This window comes from Morone saxatilis, unplaced genomic scaffold (genome assembly GCF_004916995.1).
Source record: "Morone saxatilis isolate NCDOM2014 unplaced genomic scaffold, NCSU_SB_2.0 Contig14, whole genome shotgun sequence".
Classification (NCBI taxonomy): Eukaryota; Metazoa; Chordata; class Actinopteri; family Moronidae; genus Morone; species Morone saxatilis.
Genome location: NW_023339696.1, coordinates 8,098,968 through 8,114,008, shown reverse-complemented (window position 1 = coordinate 8,114,008; position 15,041 = coordinate 8,098,968). Strand labels below are relative to the sequence as shown.

The 15,041-nt window shown below is 37.9% G+C and overlaps 2 protein-coding genes across 2 annotated transcripts in view; one reads left to right on the top strand and one right to left on the bottom strand.

The window, feature by feature from the left end:
- The first annotated feature begins 339 nt into the window (after positions 1–339).
- LOC118322537 lies at positions 340–5,375 on the top strand. The gene is made up of 3 exons (XM_035654244.1): positions 340–679; positions 1,106–1,267; positions 4,804–5,375. The coding sequence occupies exons 1-3, from the start codon at positions 505–507 to the stop codon at positions 5,112–5,114; spliced, it is 648 nt and encodes a 215-aa protein (XP_035510137.1). The 5' UTR covers positions 340–504; the 3' UTR covers positions 5,115–5,375.
- The window catches only part of gucy2c (guanylate cyclase 2C), a 16,949-nt gene continuing 7,260 nt past the window's right edge, over positions 5,353–15,041 (bottom strand). Inside the window, exons 12-27 of the mRNA XM_035654243.1 lie at positions 14,558–14,651; positions 14,301–14,363; positions 14,137–14,208; positions 13,543–13,647; positions 12,656–12,742; positions 12,197–12,329; positions 11,964–12,101; positions 11,419–11,507; positions 11,164–11,255; positions 10,643–10,801; positions 9,217–9,409; positions 8,806–8,980; positions 8,035–8,133; positions 7,844–7,938; positions 7,631–7,707; positions 5,353–6,737 (exon numbers count right to left, since the gene is read on the bottom strand). Coding sequence (XP_035510136.1) covers positions 6,536–6,737; positions 7,631–7,707; positions 7,844–7,938; positions 8,035–8,133; positions 8,806–8,980; positions 9,217–9,409; positions 10,643–10,801; positions 11,164–11,255; positions 11,419–11,507; positions 11,964–12,101; positions 12,197–12,329; positions 12,656–12,742; positions 13,543–13,647; positions 14,137–14,208; positions 14,301–14,363; positions 14,558–14,651 — 1,873 coding nt within the window. The 3' untranslated portion in view covers positions 5,353–6,535. The remainder of the gene's footprint in view (positions 6,738–7,630; positions 7,708–7,843; positions 7,939–8,034; positions 8,134–8,805; positions 8,981–9,216; positions 9,410–10,642; positions 10,802–11,163; positions 11,256–11,418; positions 11,508–11,963; positions 12,102–12,196; positions 12,330–12,655; positions 12,743–13,542; positions 13,648–14,136; positions 14,209–14,300; positions 14,364–14,557; positions 14,652–15,041) is intronic.

The window sequence follows — 15,041 nt, the reverse complement described above, 5'->3', positions numbered from 1 at the left end:
TCTCTCTTTCTCTCTCTGTCATTCTCTCTTGCTCTGTCTCTCTCTGCTGTCTCTGTCTCTCTGTTTCTGTCTGTGTCTCTCCGTCTCTCTCTCTCAAAATTTAAGTTTCAATTCAAAGAGCGTTATTTATCACGTTTATCAACAGAAACATGTTACCAAAGCAATTAACAAAAGTACATATTTCCATATTGCATATTTAAAATATATAATGCACATTATATATTATATGTAAATACAATGTATATAATATACATATATTACATATTTCTCTCTCTCTTTCTTTCTCTCTCTCTCTCTTTGCCACCAGGGACCCATGTAGTGATTCACCCTTTCCTATGACATGGAGGAACTGAAACGTCTGTTAGGCACTCTGCATTTGTTTCATAAATCCTCCTATCATATCTCTCCTCTGTGTCTCACAGTTCTCTGTTTGTGTCACAAACACAAGTGTAGGGCAGGCAAACAGTGCAGCAGGTCTCCACCTTGCTCATCCTACCTTCAGCCATGGCAAAGAGAGACTGTCCTGCTGGCAGCCGTTGGGACAGCCTCCTTTACACCTGTATCCCCAGCAAGACACAAACCAAACCAAAGTGTCCCTTTGGCAGCCGTTGGGACACCCTCCTCAACACTTGTATCCCCAGCAAGACACAAACCAAAGCTAAACCTCAACCACCAACAGGTGAGTTTATTTTTTCTGTTTTTCAATCTGCCTCCTGAAAGTTTTAGTCCTAAATCTTCTTTGAACCTATTTTGACTTGACATTTCTTGGCCACTTGATGTTGACTCAAATTCTTCCTGGCTATCTAAAACCCACACCTGACCTGTATTCATTTTCTACTCTGTAATGCAAAGCAGTATGATGATTATACCTGTGTACAGCTGCTAAAGGACTTTAAAATCTATAAACTGATTAGTCAAAAACTGACATCATTAAGTTGTCTGTATGATAAATACATCTTTTGATCTTAAACACTTTATTATTTTTAAAATTGTTTACTGACTCAGATTTGAAAGTTTTGGTCCTTACTGTAGCTATGCTCCTTTATAGTATGGTATAGTGGATGTTTACAGCTGTTGAGGTAGTTAATCTGTCTGTTTTTCTCAGAACCCACGGCCCACATTTCCAAAACTTTCCAGGTCAACCCAGTGATGGTGTTTAGTCCAGCGCTGTGGATCTTTGTGGTGCTGGCAACACTGGGGTCCATCTTGGCTCTGACTCTCTGGTTTATCATATACAGACGACAGACCGGCCTCAGCAGGACCTCAGGTAACGACAACTAACACTATTAACTGGATTATTCATGTTCAGTTTTATTCTTTATGAATGGATTCTTCAAATAAAGGCCAACATATCCCAGCAGCTGATAGGAGGGTTTCTTTTTGCATTCTTTTCCCAGTTTTAGAGTTTGAGTGCAACATAATGGTTTGAAAGCTGTTTCTGAAGTTTCTCTGCTTTCACAAGAGTGTAATTTTTGGGAAAAGACAGTAGACAATGCCTTGCATTAAACAGGATTTAAAAACACGTTATTCTGTCAGTGTTAACATTTAAATGCCTAAAGCGTTATAGAAGCAGCTGCTGGAATAGAATATAGTCATAGTCATATATAGATAGTCAAATCCGACACAATAATGTGCCAGGTAAATGAAGAAAATAATTTCAGATATAGTTATTGATCTTCCATGTCTTGGATTAATTCGCGTACGGTGATGTATTGTATGTTAGGACACAACATGTAGTTTTTATGTGTTCATCCAGTGGGGGCCATATCTCTTTTGGTTAGCAGGGGGCCTGATATGCAGAGCAGGCATCTGAGAGTAGTGTGGAGGAAGTGGGGTTGCAGGCAGGCAGGTGATGAAGTGTGACACAGTAGAAACTCCACAGTTTCTGTTCTCTTTTTTCTCAGGCGTCCCATGGGTCAGCCCCTCTCTCTTACCAGCTATTCTTGCTTCAACATGCATCCGTTGGTTAGGCCTCATGATCTTGAAAACACATAAACTGACAGAGAGCTACTAAAAGCAGAAAAGCTTGCACTCAGTCGTATAACAGCTTTATGTAAGAAGTGTGGCCTGGTGGACAGAGAGACATCATCTTATATCAATAAAGCCAGATACTTGAAAGCTGCTGGTGCAGCCCCGTAGCTACCATTAAAGACACTGAGGTCATGTCTCTCACGAATTGCTAAAACAACTTAGTTGTAATGTGTGTTGTTAACGAAGGCACGTTTACAGTTGTAACCTACATACACGCAACACTCCCCAACAGTCAAAACTGTGTTTGAATACAGGTTACCTTAGGTTGCTTTATCAATATGGTATTGGCAATATGGATGATACAAAAAGATAATAGGAACATTATCGGAATAATACACCAATCAGCCATAACATTATGACCACTGACAGGTGAAGTGATTAACACTGATTATCTGGTTATCAAGGCACATGTCAGTGGTTGGGATATATTAGGCAGCAAGTGAACATTTTGCCCTCGAGGTTGATGGGTGCCCAGGTGGTCATAGTGTTATAGCCAATTGGTATAGAATGGCAATAATAAGGAAGAGCGCTCCAGTTACATAGCCTACCTCTCAGAGCAAGATTGGTCAATGCCATGAATGTTAGGCCTGGATAATAGTACTCAGTCACTACACACTCCTACAAGTAAACCCAGAGTTACACTACAGGAACAGAAGCAGCAAGTTTATTTAAGATCTGAGCAAACAAACAATTAACCATTTCTATGCATTCAAACGTGACATATCCAAACTTTTGCCAACAGAATCAATTAGGAGTTCTGGCTTTGACATTTTCAGTGGCAAAAATATTCACAATGTTAAATAGGCTAATACATTATAATAAAGTTACACAGCACAGCTTCAGCTTCAAATAAACAATTAGCCTACTTTGCTGCAGTCACGCTGTCTGTTTATTGGCTTACTCCAGAAATGGTCCTTACCTTGGAAGAGGTTCGTGTGAATGTACAGGAACAACAGATAGTTGTGTGTCCAGTGATTATTACCAAAATGTTTAAGGGATCTCACTCATTAATCAATATAATTTATTGATCAATAATGAGAAATACCTCTTCTTTTAGTTTTATTGCAAACAAGAATCACATTTACATTATTTTATTTCTTATTTTAAAGGTCAGATAAATAAGAAATGAGGTTGAATCAAATTATAATTTAATATAAGTCATAATTTCCAGCACCTGTTCCTTCCCTTGTATTGAACACACCATTTCTAGTGGTTGTAGCAACCCTGCCTAGTTCGGGTGAGTACCCCACACCCGAAAATGAAAAAAAAAAAAACAAGCTGGGCAGTAGGCTACAGTAAAATTTTCATGTTGCACTCTGATATGATTTCCTAAGCGATTACTGTTACTCTCAAAATACATTAAAATGCAATGTTTAACTATATTCTTCAAAATGTTCTACCCCAATCCTTACATAGCAGTACTAGCATTCATTAAGTGAGTATTTCTATCCTAATCCTGGCTACGACTCTGTGCTGTTGTCTGTGTGTGTGAAACATACTTATTCAAACTCTTGAATTTAAAACAACTCTCACAGTCAGTGAACGAGCCTGCCAAAGGCATTTGTGTCGATGAAAGTCAGACTGAAAAGCTTGAGCCTTTGTGCATGATCATGACTATAATTTTATTCCTCTGGAATGCAGCTCCTTCGCTGTCTTAACCGAGTTAAATAAAAACTCTCAGGACTGAGGAGAAACTAAATTCATATTATCAGTAACATGCTTTTGTCCTCATTGAGTCAATTGTCTGTCAATAGACATTAATCCTCAGGACAACCAGGAATGCAAAAAACTTGATTAGCAGAGTTGGAGGTATTCAGCTTTACCCACTTAGCTGTTGTAAAATAAATCATTATTGTTCTCTAATGCTTGTCTGGGAATATTTAAAAGATTTGTTACACTACTTGACTAAATAATGACAATATAGAAATATGGCATTTCAAGGAAATCCTCTGATATAAGTATCTTAAATATTTTTTATCCCAGTATAATGTAGCTGCTGAGTTATACTAAAAAACAATATACACTGATGTATAGGCAACATATAACAGATGCACATTTGTATTTAAAAAAAATCACATTTCTCAAATGTTATAATGCACATTCATCAGCCTATATTCAAGGAATACAGTATTTTATATATATATGAATAAAATAAAAACCTCTGCTGCATATTGCTGCCCTAAGGCCTGAGGTCTTTTTGACCCTTATATCCTTTATAGACGCCTTAAAATTATGATAACTTGTTGGAAATTAATACAAGCATGTGCCTTAATCTCTTAAGAAGCATAATTGCTGGTTTAAAGGCAATTGTATTTTGTCTATATATTCCTAAACACAATGCAACATTGTGCAGGGAGGCGCATACTATTGACAGTGATGTATTATGATGTAATATGAACCTTGTTGCTGGATTTTCTTTAAATGTTTTTATTTTGGGGGGTCTTGTTTCTTGAAGAGGACAATTCTTTGATTCATAGACCCCAATCTTTCAGTAGAGGGTTAATATGTTGATATACTGGATGTGTGTGGTTGTGTGACATTTGCTTATCATGTTCTATAGTGTATTCTGTATTATGGGACCATAATGCTTCCAAATGTTCTCTATAGTTCATACCAGAGTGTTAAATGATCAGTGCTTAACTTCAATCTTAAGATCTGCATGTGTGTTCAAGAAGATCCTTTTAGGCACTATATATACAGTATATGTTAAATATAAAAAATTTAATTTTAATATTCAGTGACGCACTCATGTCTCAGTTATTTGTGTTGCAGAGGATGCAGAGCTGCAACGGGATCCTCTTCAGAAAACACCTGCCATAATCCACTCACTGCCTTCACAAAGAAACAGTCATACAGAGATGATGCAGAGAGCAGCAGGGGCCCCTTCACCCTGTTCTCGGGCCAAAACCGGCTTACAGAGGGAGGAGGGCTTGATCGCTTACAGGGACCCCGCAAAGCATGCTGGGACAGAGAGGTGGGGGGAGCTGCCTACATCTACATGCAGCGCAATCAGCGAACACAGGATCCCACTTCCTGCCACAGAGCTGGGTGGCACTGCATTAGTTACAACTAAAACTATGTAGATCAGTGTGTGTGCTCTTAAAATTTTTTCGTACTACTACTCTGCACGTTGTGCTTAGTGTGATGACTTTTCCCAAGTTTTTAATCCGAATTTTGGATATCTTTTTCTACCATTTTCTATGTTTTTTACTGAATTTTCTACAGCTGTTGTTTTATTTCTCTGCACTGCTTGACTGTGTGTAGTACTTTACTGCAAAGTGTTGTTAAAAGACAAAACAAAGAACTACTATGAATCTTGTGCCATATTTCAAATATCATTTAATAAAACACAAAACCAAAATCATCACAAAAATACTTCTGATGTTCTGAAAACAAGGTAGCATTGTTGTGCTGTGAAAGAGAAATATTCTCAGCTCTCCGCCATAGTATGACAAGTAGTATTTAGATATAGTTTCACTGTCTTTGCAGCTGAAAAGGCTATTTACATGGTAAATAATTTTGTCAAACTTTTTTAATCAATACAAATTCTGCAGGAAACATCTAAACATAAACGGAAAACTGTTCAAAGTAAAGGTAAGAAGAGTACATTTAATAAGATCTTGCATTATTTGGAAGCCTATTGGAGAAGCCCGACCATGTGGTTTTCCTAATAGATCTCAAAGGAGGACTCATGTGGTTGTGATGTGTGAGACATCATTGTCCACAGCCCAGGAGTAGGCAAAGGTCACAGAGTATGTTACAAATTACAAAAAGGCATGTGTCATTTAAACCAATGCCATTTTTATTTTAAACATTTTAAAAGAAAGATCCACCCAAAACATTTCCAGGTACAATTTCTAGTCATTATTCGAGAATTTGAAAATGCCTGACTTTGTCCTCCAAGTAGTAGTATTAAAATAAACACGGTGGCAGACAGCAGCTAATAATCTCATAAAGTGAGCCTCATAAGAAAATGATGTCTCATTTCATATTGTTAAAATGTTGCCTATGTGTTTGCTACTCTTTAGGCTAGTTTCAATGTTTGGTTCCTTTCTTATTCCCATGAATAACGGGTCAAATCAGTACACAGCTAAGTGATGTTGATGAAAAAAATGTGGGAAAATGTGTTAGTCCCACACAATAAAAGAGGAGGGAGCTTAGTTATAGCACTTCCTTCACCACAACAAACGTCTTGACTGACATATAACGGTATCTGTGGGTGGATTGTTCCTTTTAGTGAGTACAACAACATTTAATGTGACAGAGGGGTGGGTGTTGAGGGGGAGAAACATCAACGGTGAACAAGAGAACTGAGACCCTGTGGCATTCACGTTGATCATTACATCTAGTGTCATGCTTGCTTGTTCAACTGTTGCTCGACTGTCACTACACCCCCTGAGTGAACAGAGCTGTCCACAGCAGTGCTGATTCAGACAGCTCACAGGCTAGGACGCACCTCTACGTTGGCTACTCCTTGGATATTGTATGGAGAGCTCTACTGTAATCACAGATAGGTACTGGGGTTGTCAGTGACAGCCAGGTGGAAGTACTCTGGTGGGCTGTCCCCCTGCATGCTGCTGTTGGTCTCCCTCCGGCGGACTTTGGTAGACAGGGTCTTTTTGAAGCGCTCGCTCCCGTCTCCACGCTTCTCCAGACTAGACACAATCATCTCCGCCAGGTCCTGCTGGAGTCGCTGGAAGTTCTCCCTGAGACAGAAACATGAAGATTATATGTATATTAGAGAAACCAAACCTGTGAATGATGTCTCTCCACAATAACAGAAGATGATGCTGTTAGTGCTAAATGGCAAGTAAATTGATAGACACAATACAATTCATTAAGCAACATAATGAAGAGTTAGACTCACTATATACTATGTGAACTGTTTTACATATATTTATTCAAACAATAATAATAATTTATCAAATCAATCTCAGTTTGTACATATTAACTATTAATCCTCCATGAATGCCAAAATTAGTCCAGGAGTTCCTCAAGGTTCTGTGCTGGGACCAATTCTATTAACCTTATATATGCTATGCTTTCTTTAGGGGACATTATTAGGAATCACTCCATTAACCTTCATTATTAACCAGAAGATGCCTAATTATTATTAATTAATCTATTGATCAAGGCAGATAAAACTAATCAATTAACTAAATGACAAGCATGCCTTAAGGACATACAAATTTGGATGACCTGCTCTGAATTTTCTAATGTTAAACTCAGACTAAACTGAAGTTCTACATTATCATCATCATTATTATTGCTGTTATCATTATCCTCCTCATCTTGATCCTCGTGGGTCTTTGTAAATAATTTATAAGGAGTACGGTCTAGACCTGCTCTATAGGTGTTAAAATAAAATTGAATTGATCTGACATACTCCCTGATTTTGTTAAGGTCCCATTATATCCCAAAATTTCTACCAGGCTCACTGTTTTGTATCTGAACACATCAATAGTGAGCTGGAAGCAAAAGTTGGGATTTGGGGGCCAGAGAGTGCATCTTTCAGTAGTCGTAGATACCGTATGTTGTCAGAGTTTGTCTAAGAGAAGTGTTTGGAGTAAATCTAGATGAGACTGTGTTTTTTACTCACGCTGTTGGTGGTGTCGGGAGGTTGTATTTCCCCCCAGTCGCGCCTGTTAACCAGTATGTCATTTCTTTGCCTTTACCCTGTAGGTCAGGAACACATGGACACAGACACACACACACAGCACATGAAAGTAGTAGTCACTATCTGTAAGGTTTAAATTTGATGTAAATACCTGAATAATTAAGTACATAAAAAGCCAAAGCAAACCCAGCTCACCTTCAGGTACGTCTCTCCTCTTTTTTCATACTCAAACTTGCAGTCTGTCCTCTGCAGGATGCTGATGGTGGACTGACTGACATGAATCCTCAGAGCTGGAAAGACGACATGAGAAAAAATAAGAGTCAAACCCTCAGCTCTCTTAAACTCTCTCTCATAAAATTTGTGTATGAGTGTGTGTTGTCTCTTACGCAGGCCTGTGGACTCCATGCGTGAAGCAGTGTTGACTGTATCTCCAAAAAGACAATAGCGAGGCATTTTGTTCCCCACTACTCCTGCTGCACACGGCCCTACACACAAATTAACAAGAATTCATATGTGATTTATAATTTAAATGCAGTTAATTGATTAAAGTCACTTTTCTTATTTTACAAGTTCTCACACATTTTCTCATGTTCTGCACAAAACATTTGGGATAATTTATAACACCTACAATATAGAGAAATGTGTGTCTGATTTATCCTGACTCATCCTTTATATTATTGAGCCACCTATTCCCTTACATTATTACAGTCAAGAAGAAAAATTGCTTGGACTTTCTCTTTTTTCTTGTAATTAAATGGTTGGCATTGTAACAGTGTGTTATTGCCGCCTACTGTTTGCTTACTATTGGAACCCTTCCTTCAATTATTAAATGTATGTGAGTCTTTCCCACAGACATGTGAAGTCACGCTGTTCTCAGTTATATTTAAGAAGAAAGGAATATAAATAAAATGGAGACAAAATGAATTTTGTTAATAGTTCTGCAAGCTGTTTAATTAATCTACTCTATTTAGGTTTATTTATGTAATTTAGGCATTTATATATTTTGACTCACATTTGCAAGTTTGCCCCTTCTATGGATTCATATTATGTTGCCTTGACGACCTCTTTTAAAATATGTGCTGCGCTTTCATGTGACAAAAAAATAATGCACTTCTATTACCATAAAATATACCTCATTTCAGAAATGGTCAATCTACCTGAATGCACACCAATACGGATCCACAAAGGGATGCCAGGCAGGTGCAGCAACTCAAAAGTCCCTACAAAAGCCAACATGTCCAGGGCCATGAGGGCGATGTCCACTGCATGCCTGTCGCCATTGCGTTTTGGCAAACCTGATGCAACCATGTATGCATCTCCTATGGTCTCAACCTGAGATACAATGGATGGATCTTTTTATTAATAAAAACATTATCTGTATTCAGTAAACATGAACAAAGTAATGAAATAATCAGCTATAAATACCAATCAAACTCTAACTTTTGCTAGCTTTTGAGTTTTAACATTCAAATCTAAGTTCTATACAAGATAGGTCTGTTTAACCACTTTGGCTGACTGGTTAAACAGGACATTATAAAGGACCCAAGCCTGAATTCAAATTTTCATACCTTGTAGACGTCATGGTGGTCAAGGATGCTGTCAAAGTTCTTGTAGATGTCGTTAAGCATGTCGACCACCTCCATGGGGGTGCTGTAGTGGCAGAGGGTGGTGAATCCCACAATGTCACTAAAATAGATGGTCACCTCCTCAAACAGCTCTGGTTTCACCTTGCCCGTCTCCTTCAACGAACGCACCACTGGGCTGAGGAGACACAGGAAGAGTGGAAAATATTGATGTTAATTGATTGGCTTTTAATACGATTAAAATCAGTTACATTTATGCAAAGGTAATATAGCATGTATGTGTACAGCTTTGTCTTGAGCTGTAGGTCAGACACTCAGTGCCTTTTACATTGTGTGAAATACAAAGACAAGGGAGGAAGTAAATCAATGACAGTCAGTCTCTTCAAATCATAATATACATAAATATTCTTATTGCTTAAAATCTGGAAAAAAAATTCTAGACATTCCTTTTCAAAATCCTCCTGCTTCCAGGATTTATGACATACATACACAAGAAACAATAGAGAAAATATAACAGAAAGACAATAAGGCAAATAAAAACACACTAAACCTGTACATAGATACAAGGCTATTATAGATTGTACAAGGATATTTTCACCTCTTAAAGTCTTAATGACAAACATTTACACATCCAGCAGATATGAAGCAACATCAGAGTCATTTGGATTTGTGTTTCAAATAACCTGAATTTAAGTCCAAGATTTAGTCTCCTTATCTGGCTCTTTAGCAGCATAATGCTCCACTATGTTAACTGGTAAATTATGCTGATGAAAGCAGGGTTGGTAGGTCATAAAACCAAAACAATACACAAATACAGATGCTGTAGGATTGATGGGCACTGCAGAGTTGTGTAATAATTCTCTGTGGGTTTGTGAGTACGAGCAACCCTTTTCACATCATGCAAATCTAAATATGCACAATTTGCATCTGTATTTGTTTATATATTTATCTTCTATTTGTATCTCATTTAATATTTTTAGTCTGTGTACACTAGCTGGAGTGTAGGTTACTGGCTATGCACAATCTGCACTTGCATTTGTTCATATGTTTATCTTCAATCTGTATTTTATTTTATATTATTCTGGCACTGTTTTTAACTTTTCAGTTACTTTTTAATGACTTACATTTAAACTACTTCCTTTAGCACACACTCTATTACAGTGACAACTCCTTGTTGCAGTTCGGGTGGTTAGACTCTCCATTCACTGCAGTGTCTTTATTCTCATGTTTTTATTCTGTTCTGTTCTTTGTATGTGTCGTTTATAAGCCCCCGGATCCCTAACTTTCCCTCTGGGTCCCTAAAAAAATGTGATTCTTTGTAAACTTAAATTTAATAATTAGTATCGCTTTAAAATACGTCCTTGTTTTTAACCGCCCTCTTTTATATATCAACAAATAAAATATAACCTACCCAGGAAGTAGCATAAAGTTGAGGCGATCCGCTCTGTCCCTCTCAGCTTTGTACAAGGAGGTTCTCTCCTCCACCAGACGCTCTAGAGTCCTGGAGTACATCTGCAGGCGACGGATCAGGTTGTCCATGTATGTCTCAGTGGCCTGGTTGTGCAGATTACTGTGTCAAAGGAAAAATATATTATGTTACTATTTATATAATTTAATGAATTAATCATCATGCAACATAATTGTGCAGCAAGAATTTATCTTATAGAAATAAACAGAACTACATACACTCTATGGCCAAAAGTATGTGGACATCCCTGTTTTTCATAGTTTTTTAATTAATGGAAACTTTAATGCCACATTTATTTAAATCACACAGTTTAGACAATAGTGTGCTTCAGTAAGGAGAAGGCTTTTTCCCATTTTATGGGTGTATTGTCCACATGCTTTGTTCAGGTGACCTACATTTGGCCATGTAGTGTATAAGTGAAATGATTAAAAGTCAGCCTTAATAAACGTGTGGTGTTGACGTACCTGAAAATCTTACCCAGAGATAACTCTATTCTCTTAAAATCTGGCCTCCGTTCTGGTTCTTCATCCCAGCAATTTTTTATCAACGTGTATAGCTGTATACACACAAAACAACACACACGGACAGAGAGAGGGAGGGAGGTAGAGGATGGCTTTCTTTATTTAACTCTGATGAGCCCAAGCAGCTTTATTCTATCAACCATCATGCTTACACTGTGCACTCTAACAACAAATATCTTCATTTGGTGGCTCTCTTACCTCGATCTCCCTCTCTGATGCACCCTCAAAGTTAAGGTCAGGCCTGAAGACGCTCGTCCCACTGGGAAACTGCACTCTATATATCTTCTCTGAGGGATTGGATGACATTTAGTTAATCAAGGTGAGCAGTGTGTGGTCTGTGAGGGTTTGTACCTGCCCAGGAACTGCAAGTGGAAATAGTTAATGTCTAAATCTGGCATAAATCTTCCATGTCATGTTTTTGTGTATGGCCATTGTTCAATAAAGACTAGCACCTAAAAGGTGTTCTGCATCAACAACCAATCTTAGATCAGTATCAGAAACTAAATTTTGGGCTGAGACAGCCAACATAATGCCTCAAATGTTTACACTGAATGATTTTTTTGTAATCAGTCCACAGATATTATCACACAACCAATCCGGTTTTATAGGAAGGAACAGAAAGCTCCTCTTTAAATAAAATAACTGATTGTCATATGTTAATTTTCTCTCAGTTTTGTTTTGTAAAGATCATTATTATTATTATTTATCACAGTTTAATGGTGTGCCAAATTATCCCAGCCTACCTGTAGGATCAGAGCAGCACTGTGTATAGAACGGGGCCCGTCTCCTAACGATCTCATCCGCAATGATGGCATAGCTGTAGACATCACCTTTCTGAGACACACCATCTTTACGAAGATGCTCCGGGGCCGTCCACAAATCTGAGAGTAGAGGAGGTGAGAGACGTTGAGTTTGTGGTATTCTCAGTGTTTGGATCAATAACTGACCGCAATGATGATGAAAAATCCAGTCTTACCTCTGCCAGGATTTAAGATGGTGTGACAACCAAAGTCTGTGATCTTGACCACCATGCGGTTGTCAACTACACAGTTGGTGGACTTAAGGCGACCATGGACCTGAATGTTACTGGAGTGGAGATATGACATACCCTGTAGAATATGTTAAGCAAGGGGACAGTAGTGAGCAGTATGGTTAACCCAGGAGGATTGTACAGAGTTGATATTTGTATTATCATCTTACTCTCCTTTAAAATATATTGTGAGTAAAATACACTGAGAAAACTGATAACAAATACCATAAATCAGGCTATGTTGATGGGAAAAATACTGCTGAATTTTAGTAAATATTGCTGATGAAAATAAATCCTGGAATGATGTGGAATGAATTTACTTTTTAGTAAAAAACAGCTAAATGAGCTAGATAAGTCTAAGAATATGTGGCACACCAACATAACCAAATCAAAAGAAAACAATACCTTTGCTATGTCATACATGACTGAGATCTTAAACTCCATGTCCATGAAGGTTTCATCAGGGTAGGAGATCCTGTCATTCAGAATATACTAGAAAAAAACAGATAAAGAAGTTCATACTTTATCACTTTTACCACTCTGCTTACATGCCTCACTCAGTTGTCTGTGTGTGTGTGTGTGATTACGTGCATTAACGCACAGACTACTAGTGCTTTTAAAACTGTGTGCCTGCGACTTATTATATGAACAGTAAAGTAATTATGAGCAGTGGAGAAAGGGGAGTCACTGAGCTCTGTAATAAATAACAGTGTGTTTGTGTACTGTAACAGAAAGTCATCATTTCATGCAGAGTACACAAAACATTTAACTTGGTATTTTGTTTCAAATAATAAATGACTTTTAACGTGACTTTTAATTAATTTCCAATGTAGGTTAAAAAATACAATTCAAATACATTTAGGAGGTCCAGTGCGTTGGATTGTAAAATGTTACAATAAAAAAAAAAACTAGATATCACTATTTTTGTATGTGCATGGAGAGATGCAAAAAGAAAAAAGTAAGAAAGTAAAAAAAATGCATAAATACATTTTTAAAAATAGCAATGAAGTTAAATAAGGTCCTTTCTCACAATGAAATGTGTGGATCTACACAAACATTGAAACACGTATTCCATACCCCATTGTCTAACATTTAACTGGCATCTGTAAACAGGTATTAGATCTACTGCGCTAACAAACAAAACATTACCTCCCTGACATAGTTAGAGACATCTTCCAATGCCTGCCTACAACCTGAATATAAAAATATACTAATAGATTTTTTTAAAAAGCTGGCAGCAGCATCTGAAAGAGCAAGACAGAAGGACTGTGTGAATGGCGGTCTTCTCTTACCCTGAGGGAGCCGCGCTGACAGAGCTCAAACACCCCGTACACACTGTACTCAAACTTCACCGTGCCGTAGAACTTGGTCAGGTTGTAGTAATCGATACACCGCAGCTGAAACATGAAGATATGGAGGTGAGGGAGAAGTGAAAGGAAGGGTTGAGAGGGACAGGGAGGTTGGGTAAAGGGGGTTTAAATAGATCATATAAAGCAGACGTGATTATCTTTTATATAATGTTAGAGAGGAAAATCTGATGTATTGTCAGAAAGATGCATGCAACTGGAAATAGCAGAAAGCTAGAATAATCAATTATCATCAAGTTTAGCATTAGCATCCTCTACCTCTATTAAAAATGTTATGTTATGTGGGGAAAAGGTGTGTGTAAATGTAACATGAAGGGAACATTTAAAAGAGAAAAGGAAGGCCCCACATTTCTGCTTCCTCTGGCAATAAACAGGAAAGCACCTCAAACGAGGGACAGAAAGGATGATTTAAATGTACCTACAGTAAATTAAACAGTTGGATTGCAGTACAGCGGACAGTGTCCACTTACTCCAATGCTTTAAAAACTCAGAGGTTTGATATACAAGGAATAAGCTTACAGTGTTAAGCTCAATCTTCTGGTCTTCTGTGAAGTTTCCGTCAGTTTGCTTCAACTCTTTCAAGATCACAGGCTGAAGAATACAGAGGAATAAGACACACTCAGACAGACATGATCATCTCTCTGTGACTCTATATTTATTTTGAGAGGTTGAAATGTTGTTACCTTTTTGTCATAGCGGCATCTGTGATTGAAATACGTGCTGTCCTTCCTCTTATCTTCATCAATCTGTTACATATACGCACACACACATACACTTACATGAATCATATAAATATATGACGTGGAGTTCAATAATTTTCTTGTCTTTGAGGTAAACATTTAAAACGTTTTTTTTACCTCATCTCAATGCAGTCAGTGAAAAGTTTAGCCTGACTGTCACTGTAACATGTAGGAAACAGGTTATTGATGTGGCCATTTACCTTCAGAGAGACCTCCTTCTCATCCAGTGGATCAATCAGATGTGGGTCAATATGAGACCACTTCTTCTGCATAAGACGCTCTTTCCGGTTCTGCCTATCATTATTCAAACACATACATACATATACAGTTAATACATTACATCTGTTGGGATCCAAGGATACCTTTAAATATGAACTTGTTCATTAACTGAAACACACAAGGAACATGGTTGGAAATCTGTCCATGTGCTCACCAAACAAAAACTCTCCTTGAGGCGTGTTTAAGTCTAAAAGTCCTGTTCTGTGGTGACTGAAGAGTCATAAAGAACACCCGCCAGATAGCGGACCCCTCGTGTGGGGGTTTCAAAGGCCATAAACGCCCAAACACCGGACCAGTCATTGGTCAGTTTCCACACCAGACCTGTCATCAAGGCTACTTAAGCCAGAGAGATGCTCTCTTCACTCTCTCTTCTCATCTACCTTCGCTCCTGCTCACACACCCACC